Here is a 14,098-nt window from a genome sequence, read left to right as displayed (position 1 = left end):
CATAAGGCAAGCACTGGAAAGACTAAGGGGAGAAACAGCCACTTCTCAGCAACTGACAGAACATCTTGACAGAAGATCAACAAAGAAACAGAGATCTTGAATAATACTTCAGAGCAACTAAACCTAACAGACATATACAGAATACTGCAACCCAAAACAGGATAATATACATTCTTCATGAGTGCTCATGGATCATTTTCCAGGATAGAGCACATGTTAGGTCACAGAACAAGTCTTAATAAATATAGAAAGACTGAAAAGCACTATCTCTAGTCCCAACAGTATGAATGTGGAAATCAATAATGGACAGAGAATTGGAAAAATCACAAATATATGAAAGTTAAACAATACACTCTTAAACAATCAGTGGATCAAGGAGAAAATTTAAAGAGAAATCAGTAAATATCTCAAAGTGAATGAAAATGAGAACACAAAATATTAAAACTTATGGGATGTAGCTAAAGCCGTGCTGAAAGGGAAATTTATACACCTAAATACCTACATTAAACAAGAAGTAAGTGCTAAAATCAATGACATCTGAAGGAACTAGAAAAAGAACAGCAAACTCATACCAAAGTAAGCCGAAGGAAAGAAATAACAAAGATTAGAGCAGAATTAAATGACACTGAGAAATAAAAAACAATAAAGAGAATTAACAAAACCAAAAGATGGTTGTTTGAGAAGATTAATAAAACTGAAAAACCCTTAGCTAGATTGAAAAAGAAAAAAAGAGAGAAGATGCAAATTAATAAAATCAGAAAGGGGGCATCACCACTGATCCCAAGAGAAACAGAGTATTATAAGGGGATACTTTGAAAACCTGTATGCCAACGAGTTGGAAAACAAAGAACAGATGAGTTTCTAGAAACATAGGAGGAGGCTACACTGATAAGAGAAAAAACAGAAGATCACAAGAGACCAATCACAAGTAATGAGATTGAATCAGTCAACAAACACCTTCCAAACAAGAAAAACCTAGGACCAGATGGTTGCACAGGTGAATTCTACCAATCATTCCAAAAAGAACTAATCAATCCGGCTCAAATTCTTCCAAAAAATCGAAGAGAAAGGAACATTTTCCTAACTTGTTCTATAATGCCAACATCATCCTAATACCAAAGCCATATAAAGGCACTACAAGAAAAGAAAATTAACAGACCAATCTCTCTAATGAACTTTGATGCAAAAATCCTCAATAAAAAAATCTGCAAAATGAATTGGACAATACATCAAATTAATCATAAACTATCAAGTGGGTTTTTCCCATGCATGCCAGGATGGTTCAATATAAGAAAATCAATATAACATACCACATTAAAAGATTGAAGGAGAAAAATACCACATTAAAAGATAGAAGGAGAAAAATTACAGAAGCATCTCTACTGATGCAAAAGGAATCTGACAAAATTCAGCATATTTTCTCAATAAAAAACACTATACTGATAGGAATAGAAGGAAATTTCCTCAACATGATCATGGGTATATAGGAAAAGCCCATAGCTAACATCATACTTAATGGTAAAAGGCTTTCCCTCTAAGATCTGGAAAAAAACATGGATGCTCACTGTCACCAGTCTTATTCAACATTGTGTTAGAAGTTCTTGTGAGACCATTCAGACAAGAAAAAGAAATAAAAGGCAAATTGCAAAAGAAGAAGTAAAATTGTCACTATTTGCACGTGACATCAACCTATATATAGAAAGTCCTGAAAAACTTACAAGAAAACTATTAGAGCTGATGAAAATTTTCAGTAAAGTGGCAGGATATATCATCAACATATCAGTGGTGTTTCTTTACACTATTAATGAGCAACCTGAGGAGGAAATCAAGAAAAAATTCCATTTACAATAGCAGCTAAAAGAATAAAATATCTAGGAATAAATTTAACTAAAGATGTAAAGAAGTTATATACAGGAAACCATACAATATTGCTAAAAGAAATCAAGGAAGACCTAAATAATGGAAAGCTATTCCATGTTCATGGTTTGGAAGACTAAATATCATTAAGATGTCAAATCTGGAAAGCAGATGTGGCTCAAGTGATAGAGCCTCCTCCTACCATATGGGAGGACCCAGGTTTGATCCATGGGGCCTCCTTGGGAAAAAGAAGAGAGAAAGCATGCCTGCACAGCAAGCCAGTGCCCACATGGCAAGCCAAGTGCCTGCACTGTGAGCCGAGTGCCCACGCAGGAAGTTGAGTGCCCACATGGCAAGCCAAGTGCCCATGTGGTGAGCCAAGTGCCCTCCTGAGTGTCTGCATGGCAATTCAGTGCCCATATGGTGAACCTGTGCCCACATGGCAAGCCGAGTGCTCACACGGTGAGCCAATGCCCATGCAAGTGAGTCACGTAGCAAGATGATGATGCAACAAAAGAGAGATGAAGGGGACAGTTGAGGTGAAGCACATCAGAGACCAGGAACTGAGGTGGCGCAATTGACAGGGAACCTCTCTCCACATCATAGGTCCCCAGGATCCAAATAAATCCTAGAGGAGAAAGATGAGAAGACCAAAAAAAAGACAATAAAAAATGTAAAAAAGAAAAAGAAATCCCATGAAAAAAAGAAGAGAGAAATAGATACAAAGATCACACAGCGAATGGACACAGCAAAAACAATAAGGCAGGGGGAGGGGGGGAGGGGAAGAGAAAAAAATAGATGCCAATTCTACCCAAATTGATTACTGATTCAACAAAATCCCCATAAAATTCAAGAAGCATTTTTTACAGAAATAGAAAGATGAATTTTCAAATTTCTTTAGAATGGAAAGGTGCTCTGAATAGCAAAGATGGAGCACACAGGCTACCTGACTTTAAAGCACACTACAAAGCTAAATTGGTCAAAACTGCATGGTGTTGGCACAAGGACAGACATATTGTCCAATGGAACCTAACTGAGAGCTCAGAAATAGACATGTAAAAAAGAAAAACAAAGTAAAAGAACTCACACTACTTGACTTTAATGCATACTACAAAGCTATAGTGGTCAAAACAGCATGGTATTGGCACAGGTATACACATACTGCCCAATGGAACCAAATTGAGAGCTCAGAAATAGACCTGCACATCTACAGACAACTGATATTCAGCAAGGCTGCTAAGTCCACTCAACTGAGACAGAAGAGTCTCTTCAACAAATAGCACTAGGAGAACTGGCTATCCATATCCAAAAGAATAAAAGACCCTTTCTCATGCCCTACTCAAAAATTAACTCAAGATGCATCAAAGACCTAAATATAAGAGCCAGGACTACAGAGCTCCTAAAAGATAATGTAAGGAAGTATCAGCAAGATCTTGTGGTAGGCAATAGTTCTATAAACTTTACACCCAAAGCACAAGCAATCAAAGAAACCATAGATAAATGGAACCACCTCAAAATTTAAAACTCTGCACTTCAAATTAATTTATCAGGAAAGTGAAAATGCAGCCTATTCAATGGAGAAAATATTTGAAAACCACATATCCAATAAGAGTCTAATATCCAGCATACATTTAAAAATCCTACATAGGAAGCAGATGTGTCTCAAGCAATTGGGCTCCCATCTACAATATGGGGGGTCTAGATTCCCAGGCCTTCCTGGTGAAGGAGAGCTGGCCTGCACCACAGTGAGCTGGCCTGCACCGCAGAGAGCTGGCCTGCACTATGAGTTGGGGCCAACAAGATGACACGACAAAAAAGAGACACAGAGGAAAGATACAACAAACCAGGGAGAGATACAACAAACCAGGGAGCTGAGGTGGCTCAAGCAATTGAATGCCTCTCTCCCATGTCAGAGGTCCCAGGATAGTTTCTCAGTGCCTCCTAAAAGAGAAAATGAGAAGAGAAGACAAGCAGACACAGAAGAACGTGCAGTGAATGGACACGGAAAGCAGACAGTGAGTGCAGGCCACAAGTGAAGTGGGGGGACAGAAATAAGTAAAAATTAATTAAAAATTTAAAAAATTCTACAGCTCAATAATAAAAAGAAAAACAAGAGAAGCAGCTGTGGCTCAAGCAACTGAGCTTCCATTTACCATATGGAGGACCTGGGTAAAAATAGAAAAAACCTGGGACCTCCTGGTAAAAATAGAAAAAAGGAGTCCCAGACCTGTGTGTGGTGAAGTGACACACCAAAAAGACAATTATGCAACTAGGAAAAAATAAATAAAGACAAATAACCCAGTATTTCAAAAATGGGCAAAAGATATGAACAGACACTTTTCCAAAGAAGAAATATGGATGGCTAAAAAGCACATGAAAAGATGCTCAACATCACTACCTATTAGGGAAATGGAATTCAAAACCACAATGAAATATTGTTTCATACCACTAGACTAGCTACTATCAAAAAAAAAAACTACAAGCATTAGAGAGGATGTGAAGAAATCGGAACACTCATTCACTGCTGGTGGGAATGTGGAATGGTGAGTAATAATGCCACTGTGGAAGATACTTTGTACTTTGGCAGTTCCTCAGGAAGCTAAGTACAGAATTTCCATATGATCTGGCAATACCACTAGTAAGTATATATACCCAGAAGTATTGAAAGCAGGGACACAAACAGATATATGTACAACAAAGTTCACAGCAGCGTTACTCACAACTGCAAAAAGATGGACACAAGCAAATGTCCATCAACAGAAGAATGGACAAATAAAATGTAATATATATGTATGATGGAAATATTACTCAGATGTAAGTAGGAATGAAGTACTGATAGATGTGACAACATGGATGAACCTTGAGAACCTTATATTGACTGAAATAATCCAGACAAAAAAGGACAAATACTGCATGATCTCACTGATATGAACTAATGATAGGAAGCAGATTCATGGAGATAAAGTCTGGAATTAGGTTAGCATGAGATAGAAGGGGAGTAGAGATTGGTGAGCCAATGCTTAATTTGTGCAGAATTTATAATTAGGTTGATTCTAACAGTTTGAAAATGGAAGGAGGTGATAGTGGTGCAACAACATGCATGTAAATTAACAGAGCTGAAGTGTGACTGTGAATGTGGTTCAAAGGAGAAATTTTGGGTCATCCATGATGCTAAAATGAAAGGAGAGACTAAAACGGGTAACCATATAACTCAGTGAACTCTGGGGTAGCTGAGAATTGTGGTTAAGAATACAAATAAAGAAATATTCTTTAGGATCTATAACAAAGGTATGGTACTAGTACAGGAATGTTGATAGTAGAGTGACGCTATATGGGGGAAAATGTACCTAAAACATACTTTTATTGGTTATGAATGTATTTGTGTAGTCCTAGGTATATTTTCTCAATAGGTAGAGGCCCATGCAATAGCTAACAAAATATTAAACTTCCATCCTGGAGAAGTGCTGCTACTCTCTCAAATAAAATGGCAAAAATTTCTGGAATATATAAGCTGTGCCTAAAAAAAGACAACAGGCCTCTATGCCAAGCCGTCCAACTTAATACTTTTTCTTACAAACCTTATTCCTATAAAAATGAAACTTAGCCTAATTATATTAATGCCTAAGAGTTAACTCCTAAAAACTTCCTTGGTACTCAAATGTGGTCTCTTGCTAAGCCAAACTCAGCAAATGAACATACTACCTTTCCCCTGACATGGGACATGACTCCCAAGGATTAGCCTCCCTGACACCAAGGGACTACTATTAAGCACTAACCAGTGACATATTTGGAAGATCTTGACCTAAAGGGTGAAACATTAAATAAAAAAGAGTTTTTATGACTAAGAGATTTCATAGTTAGTTGGGAAGTCATTCCAGAGGTTACACTTATGCTTCCTATGTCAGGAAGGTTTCACTAACTGCCACAGAGAACAAAGCCTCAAACAAGAATGCTCCATAGCGCTCTGGGGATGTCTGGACACAAGTGGCAAAACACACAAACTCATGAAATCAACATGCTCTCAGCAGGCCCTTTTAGGGAATATATGATAATCTATTTCCCAATATAACATAGTTATACTCATTTATAATTCCCTTACTCATGACTCTTCTACTCCTTTTATTTGAATCTATAATTTTCAATATAACCATCAAATATCTCTCTCAGAGACTTAAATTAAATCTTTGGACTGTTCATATGCCAGTCGAGCCCTGAATCCCAGCAGAGTAGCAGCCCACTCCTATTCCCAGTTCTGTGGGCTTACCCTAGACAAGCAACAAAATGATGATGATCGATAAGTCTCATTCCAAAAACCAAGGAGTATCTACAACTACAAGCAAAACAATTCTTTCCATCTACCCAATAATATCTAAGTCCCCTCCAAGCCTGAAGCAGTCAAAGAAGACACTATACCAAATCCACAAACATAAGGGGGGAGTGAAACCATGGACCAAAGTAGATTTATTGATATTGTAGGTATTATCTTGTGTTAATGGAAGAACCTTTAATATTTATATAAAGATAGTGGTTGCCAGTGGTTCAGAAGGGTGAGGGAGAAGTAAATAGATGGAACACATTGAAATTGTTCGATATAATACTACAATGATAGACACATGACATTATACATTTGCCAAAACATATAAAACTGTACAGCACAAGTGTAAGCCATAATATAACTAGATTTTGATTAGTAGCAATGCTTCAATATTATTTCATCAATTGTAACAAATATACCATACTAAAATAATATATTAATAACAGGGGAAACTATGTGTATGGGTGTGGGTGCTGGGAGGGAGGTGTTATATGGGAATTCCCTATATTTTCAGTGTAATTTTCCTGTAAGTCTAAAACTTTTCTAAAAGTTAAGTTCACTATTACAGAAAAAAAATCATTAAAATATAAGAGCTAAAACTGTAAGATATAAGAAAACATAGGGGAAAATCTTCATGCCTTGGATTTGGCAATGAATTCTTAGCTATAACACTAAAAGCACAAAAAACAAAGAAAAAAAGAGACGTCATCAAAATTAAAAACCTTTGTGTATCAAAGGACATTATCAAGAAAATGAAAAGATAACCTACAGAATAGAAGAAAATAGTTGCAAATCAAATATCTGAAAAAGGTTTACTATCTAGAATATATAAAGAACACCTACATCTCAACAAAAAAATAAATAACAGAATTAAAAATGCGCAAAGGATTTGAATAGACATTTCTCCAAAAGGATATACAAATGGCCATTAAGTACCTGAAAAGATGTCAGCATCATTAGTCATTAGGGACATATACATCAAAACTACAATGAGATACCACTTCACACCCACCAGGAAGCTATTACTTAAGCAAAGAAACTTGTTAACAAGTTTTGGCAAGAATGGGGAGAAACTGGACCCCTTATTATCCATTGCTATTGGAATGTAAAATAGTACACAGACACAACGGAAAACAGTTTTGAAGTCTCTCAAAAAGTTAAACAGAACTATTATACGGCCTAGCAATTCCACTATTAGTTATATATTCCAAAGAAATGAAAGCAGGAACTCAGATATTTGTTCACAGCAGCATCAATCCTAAGAACCAAAAAGTGGAAACTTTCCAAGTGTCTATCAAGAGAAGGATAGATAAATGAAACGTAGTACATAAATACAAAATATGTATATTTACATATATATTCCTAAAAAGGAATGAACTTCTGGTACACATTACCATAGATTAACCTTGAAAACCTTACATTAAGTGAAAAAAGCCAGACACAAAAGGACAAATACTGTATGATTCCATTTATATGAAATATCTAGAGTAGCCTAATTCATAGAGAGAGAAAATTGATTAGATGTTGCCAGGGGCTTGCAGTATGGAGAATGGGTAGTTATTGCTTAATGGGTACAGAGTTCTGTTCTGAGTGATGAAAAAGTTTTGGTAATAATGGGTGGTGACCATGGGAGCAAAACATTGCACATTTAATTAATGCCACTGAATTGTACACTTAAAAGTGATTAAAACGATAAACTCTGTGATATATATATATAAAACTACAATAAAAATGTTTAAATAAAGTTTGTTAGTACTACAGTTGATAATGAAAATCATTTTCCTACTAAAGATTTAATATCTCAAATAAGGACCCTGTGATTGTTAAAATTCATGAGTCAATTTGACGGTTCTGTTTCTCTAGATAATTTTGACTAATACAAACCCACGCTGTGTTAATATATCAAGTAATATTTTAAATTTTGAATAATTAATAAATATGATCTTTGGTTTTCTTGAGTTCTAATTTTAAGAGTCAGTTCCTAAAACATGCCTTTTGTTTTTATTGACAGTTAACATTGATTTTACTTACATTATAATATATCCTTTATAGGATTTTTAGTTATTCAAATAACAATTTCAGCTTTTCTTATCTCTATGATTTACTTTGCTGGTCTGAAGAATTTTAAAGACCAAGTACTTTCAAAACACAGAACTAGGGAAGCAATTTAGAAGAAAATCATATATTGGTTTCAAAGAGACTCTAACACCCACAATTACACAGGGATCAGGAAGGAAAGAAGCAGGGAACAGGATGGAAAAATTTTAAAAAAACATCTCAGCCTCTCTTAAATCAAGTCATTATGTTTCCATTGCATTATGGCATGAATTCCAAGACTGCCTATAATAAATAACAACAATAATTTCTGGCAAATTTTGAATGATTTGAGGATAAATTAGTATTTTAGATTATCACTGGATCTATATTTCCCCTCCATTATAGTGAAATATTAAAATATAGTTTAAACCAGACAATAATATTCAAAGAATTTTTCTTTCTAGGATGAACCTTTGAGGGAAAAAAGGGGGGGAGAGGGATAGAAAAAGAGAGGAGAAATAATAACTGCAAGCATTTTCGAAAGACTGTTTCAAAATATAGTTCTTTATTTAGTAGGATAATAGTAGCTTAAACATATAGTGCCAAAGCAAATGTTTTCTTTACTAGCAAAGAACATTTTTTCCTTCCTACCAACTGTTTTCTCAAATACTTAGCTTTTGGACGGTTGGACCTAGTATTAAAACCTAGGAAAGATACTTGTTCCTTCGAATTTCTCTGTAATTAGATAAGCTACACCTATTTCTGTCATCCATTCTCAGTCTAAGCTTTCTTTATATTCTGAGATCTTTGTGAATATTTCTATTAAAAATGTGCAAAAATACATGATAAGTTTGGAAAGTCAAGCATTTTGAATCCTTTATTTTCTAAAATGCATGTATAGTTAATATAAATGTTTTCAAACAGTTGTATCTATACTATTCTTTACTTACTAATTTGTATAGAACAGTGACCAAAGGAAATCTACAACTTTGGAGGCATCCACCCTACTGCAGGGTTCTCTTTGCCTTTACAACCTGATCAGTGGATTATAACTGGAGGGTGAAACTAAAGTAGAGAAAAATGTGGTGAAATTACCAACACACTTTCAAGTCACAATCATTGGGGGGTGGGTGGAGACAGGGTGAGCGTGTATGGGTGCATATGAGAGGAATATCCAACACCATAGATGTTGTTCCCCTCAGATTCACACTAGAGAGGTGAGGAAAACCCCTGACCTGATAAAGAATTTCACCAGCTACCCTTTTAGGATGCCTGATATTGGGCCAGCCTCCAGGCTGATTAAAACCAAATTATTCACATCGCTTTACCAGCAACTTGATGTTGACAAAACCACATCATCATTAAATTTCATATTATTCATAGTAATTTATATTGCTTTTCTAAAAATCATAGGATATAAATGCATATTCTACTTCATGAAGATAAATGTGGACAACTAACTTAAAATTCTAATTATTTGGTAAGTTCTAAAGAAGGCTGTAAATTTTAGAAGCTTTGTTTTTTTGTTTTGTTTTGTTTTGTTTTGTTTTTAATAGGTACCAGGGATTGAACCCAGGACCTCGTCCATGGGAAGCAGGTGCTCAACCACTGAGCTACATTCACTCCCCGGAAATTTTTTTTTTTTTAAATATGGAATGCTTCACAAATTTGCCTGTCATCCTTGCACAGGGGCCATGCTAATCTTCTCTGTGTCATTCCAATTTTAGTATATATGCTGCCAAAGCAAGCACCAGAAGTATTTTAAAGGTTGCAGTTATAAAGCAAGTGCAAAGAAACTGCTTGGAGTAATCAGGAAAAAAGAATGTGGGCTGTGAAAACAGACAGAACGCCCCACACCCCAACACATCCACAGCATTAACTGAATTTAACCATGAGTCATGATTTGCAAAGGGACATTTCCGGCCCAAAGGAGAATAACAGAATCACCATAGAAACTTTATACAAACTAAATTCCTTACCCACATCCTATGATTCCCATATATACCTCCCACAGGGACATTATTTTCTAGCTGAGAATCTGTCAATTATGCTAACCATCCCTAGTTACTATTCTTGAAACTTTACTCCCTTGGTTCACGTGATACTCAGCACTCCTGATTTTCCTTTTACTTCTCCCATCACTCTACATGTGCTTTCTTTCTTGGGCTACTCTTCATCCACTCATCCCTTATAACTCCAGAGACTCAATCCTGGCATCTGCTTCACTACATTATGCAATCTCCCTGGACAATCTCATCCACTCACTGTCATAGTTTTAACAACCTCCAGAATACCAACATCTCCCAAATCTTTAACTCCAGCACTGATGCTGATCTTCAGATTAGTATACTCAACCATCTCCAAACATCTCCACTTAGATGAGCCACAGGTTCCAAAACAGAAATCATCCTACATGCCACAAACCTTCCATCTGACCCCAATAATACTGATATCCACCCATAACCCTAGTCAAAAAATGGAAATTACCCCAGACTCCTTCTCTCTACCATATTGTCACTAAGTCCTATCAAGTTTATCTACTAATATTTCACACATCCTTTTCTCCAGTAACTCTGGCCTTGCTGACCTAAATTAAGGCACTTAGGTGCTCTTATTTCAACTATCATTATAGGTTCTTAGCTAGTCTACCTCTGGTTTGAATTTCTACCCATGTCCTTCCCCACTCCTAAAAAGCCATCCTCCATATTAAAACCAAAATAAATTATACATGTGATACCTAACTTTCTACTTAGGTAGGCGCTCTGGCCTCACCTCTCATAACTTCCTGCCTTACCCCTCATGGCACTTCCTGCATTTCTTTCTTTGTCTGCTTTTTCCACCTCAGGATTTGCATCTACCAGAAACACCCTTTCCATCTTTCATCATCTAGTTAACACTTGAAAATTTTACAAATTGATCAAGCATCAATACCTCCAGAAAGTTTTTCTAAAATTCCTAGAGTGCCACAGCATTCTATGTATATCTCTTTATCATTCAATATATTCTATGTCACTATGTATGTGTGTATGTGTGTGCTCCCCACCCCATTCTAAATTGCTCAAGAGGAAAAAGTGTGTCCTCTTTATCTTTGTACCCTGGCACAATGTCTGGCACAAAATGGGCAAGCAATAAATATATGTACTTGAATTTAATTAAGGAAGATAGGCATGTGCCTTTTATTAATATTAATTCACAAGTTGAATTTTTTTTTTACAGTTAAGTCAAAGGTAACTTTAGGGAAGCAGATGTGGCTAAAGCAACTGAGCTCCTGCCTACCACATGGGAGGTCCCAGGTTCGGTTCCCAGTACCTCCTAAAGAAGACAACAAAATAGCAAGCTGGCATACTGGGCTAGTGCAGCAAGATGATGCAGCAAGATGAGGCAACAAGAGACACAAAGAGGAAAACATGATGAGAAACACAACAAAGCAGGGACTGGAGTTGACTTGAGCAATTAGGAGCTCCCCTCCCACATGGGAGGTCCCAAATTTGGAATCCGGTGCCTCCTAAAAGGAAGAGAAGTATACAACGAACAGACACAGCAAATGCAAACAATGAGGGGGTGAGAAGAAATAAATCTTTTTTTTTTTTAAAGTAACTTTAATGCTAGCGTTACAGAAGTACTTAAAATTTCTAATTGAGTTTACCTATTCCTTACAAACTTCCTTATATAATTGTGTTGTAAACTCAGCAGTAAATCACAAAGAAGATCTACTCAGTTTAGCTGTTATTCTATCATTTTACACTTGACTTAATACCTAAAACTAGGTATCAAAATTCCACTGAGTAAGTTTCAGGATTGAAAGCAACTCAATTTGCACAAATTGTATGAAATTTCTTTTCTTCCAACCTACCCGAAAATTATCTGGGGAACTCAAATGAAGTTTTTCCCTAATATCTTCAGAAGCACCAGCACACAACCTATAAAAGATGTGATAATTTCTTTCTTCTTTGCCCTGAACACAGATTCTAGATTTCTCTAGAAGATAATGTGAAACAAATCCTCCAACAACTGAACTCTAAAAAACAAAACAGAGAAAAAATATATTTTCATGAATTTTTAAAGTTAACTTATCAATGTTAAATTATTCATCTTTTTAAATAAACTATTAAAGGAATTATAATATTTACCAAATAAAGGAAAAAATAGATAAGTAAATGTAAACAAAGTATTTATAGAAGTCACTCCTAATTTTAAGCATCCTCATTTAGTTCCTACCTAGATCCTTTTAAGCTTTGAGCACCAATAAAAACAGAATTGGCTTTGCACTACACCTTAATGCAGCTGGAACTAGAATGTCTTGCAAGAAAAATAGATATTAAGGCAATATTCAATGCTAAAGTCAAATCCCATATCTGGGTTATAAATTGGAGAAGGAGCTTTTGGACAGTCATAATGAATATACATATTCTCCAAACTATCTAAAGTAACAGGAGTTTAAAAGGCTTTATCAAGGAATCAAATACAGTTGAAATTCAAATTAACCAAGAAATGATAAAACAACTGTAATGTTAAATTTCCTGGATCAACTTGGCTAGGTTACAGTGTCCAATAGTTTGTCAAACACTGGCTGAGTTGTTGCTGTGGAGGTATTTCATAGATGGAATTACCATCTACGATTGGTTGATCCTAAGTCATATTATGGTGGGCCTTAATGTGGCTGGGCCACATCCAATCAGTTGGGGTCTTAACAACAAGCACTGAGGGTTCCAGAGGTCAGAAGAACTTCTGCCTGAAGACTCTGACATGAACTTTTACTGGAATTTTCAGCCTGACAGCTTCTCCTAAGAATTTGAACTTAAGAACGTCAACATTACCTTATCAGAATTTGCCAGCCTGGAGTCTGCAGTATAGACTTAGACTAACCAGCGCCCACTAACTGCATGAGTTAATTCCTTATAATAAATCACTGAATATATACGTTGTTTATATATATATATCCTGTTGTTTCTCTGAAGAACCCTGACTGATAACAACCATAGCATCAATCCTATGAAGACCTTGTGTTTCTCACAAGCACTTCCCAAATATTCACTCTCTTACCTTTTCATTGAAATGTATTTCTACAAATTTTCCAAATCGACTGCTATTATTGTTGCGAACAGTCTTTGCATTTCCAAAGGCTTCTAAGAGTGGGTTGGCTATTGAGAAGAAAATGAAAATATTCCATCAAAAATTTAACATATAGGGAAATTACCAAACAGCATGCATGCTTGACACCATTTTACTCTGCACTTCAAGTAAACAAATAAATTATATATATAATATATATTAATAATATATTACTATTAACTATATATATATGTCTAGAAAAATCTTCTCAAAAATATCAAATGAAGGAATTCACACGCAATGTCCAATCCCATTCAGGTACTATTCAAGGTCAAGAGTTTGCAAAGTAGACAAAGGGATGAGGAAAAGGTTTACAGGAAAAGGAATAGTACATAACAGTTCAGAGACTACAAAAAGGCAACAAAACTGTCAGAAAATACTGCCATGGTAACTAGAACTCAGGTTTGGGGAGAGGAGAGCAGCAGAGGGAGTAACTGAAGAGAAAGGCATGCACAACCTATAAGCATCTGGATTTTATCCTACAGGTTACAAAATGTCCGTGAAGGGGTTTTAGTGCCGGAATAATATGATGAAAATTGGCACTTCAGAAAGACTACTATAGCAGGAGAAAAGAGGATGTACTAACAGGAAGACCACTTAGGAGAGTATGTAATAGGGACATAGAAGAAATAAGAGAATTGTGATGGCTGGGTGTTGCAATGGAGGTGTTTTGTAGATGTGGTTACCATCTACATTCAGCCATCTTTAAGTAAAGGAGATTATTCCCAGTAATGTAGATGGGCTTCTTAAGTAGATTATCCTTCAATTATGTTGGTG

At 35.9% G+C, this 14,098-nt stretch overlaps 1 protein-coding gene and 1 non-coding gene across 8 annotated transcripts in view; both read right to left on the bottom strand.

Annotated features, from left to right (window-relative positions):
* Nucleotides 1–14,098, bottom strand: part of MYO6 (myosin VI) — a 183,743-nt gene that overhangs the window by 59,972 nt on the left and 109,673 nt on the right. For all 7 annotated transcript variants that reach the window (XM_058307050.2, XM_058307052.2, XM_071218553.1 and 4 more), the window contains 2 exons: nucleotides 13,253–13,350; nucleotides 12,063–12,227 (listed from right to left, as the gene is read on the bottom strand). In XM_058307050.2, coding sequence (XP_058163033.1) covers nucleotides 12,063–12,227; nucleotides 13,253–13,350 — 263 coding nt within the window. The remainder of the gene's footprint in view (nucleotides 1–12,062; nucleotides 12,228–13,252; nucleotides 13,351–14,098) is intronic.
* On the bottom strand, nucleotides 9,854–9,960 carry LOC111765545 (U6 spliceosomal RNA). Its single transcript, XR_002797851.1, has one exon. It is a non-coding gene; the product is annotated as a U6 spliceosomal RNA (small nuclear RNA).

Source organism: Dasypus novemcinctus, chromosome 11 (genome assembly GCF_030445035.2).
Source record: "Dasypus novemcinctus isolate mDasNov1 chromosome 11, mDasNov1.1.hap2, whole genome shotgun sequence".
Classification (NCBI taxonomy): domain Eukaryota; kingdom Metazoa; phylum Chordata; class Mammalia; order Cingulata; family Dasypodidae; genus Dasypus; species Dasypus novemcinctus.
Note: the sequence above shows the minus strand (reverse complement) of the source record. Positions and strands in the feature narration are given on the sequence as shown.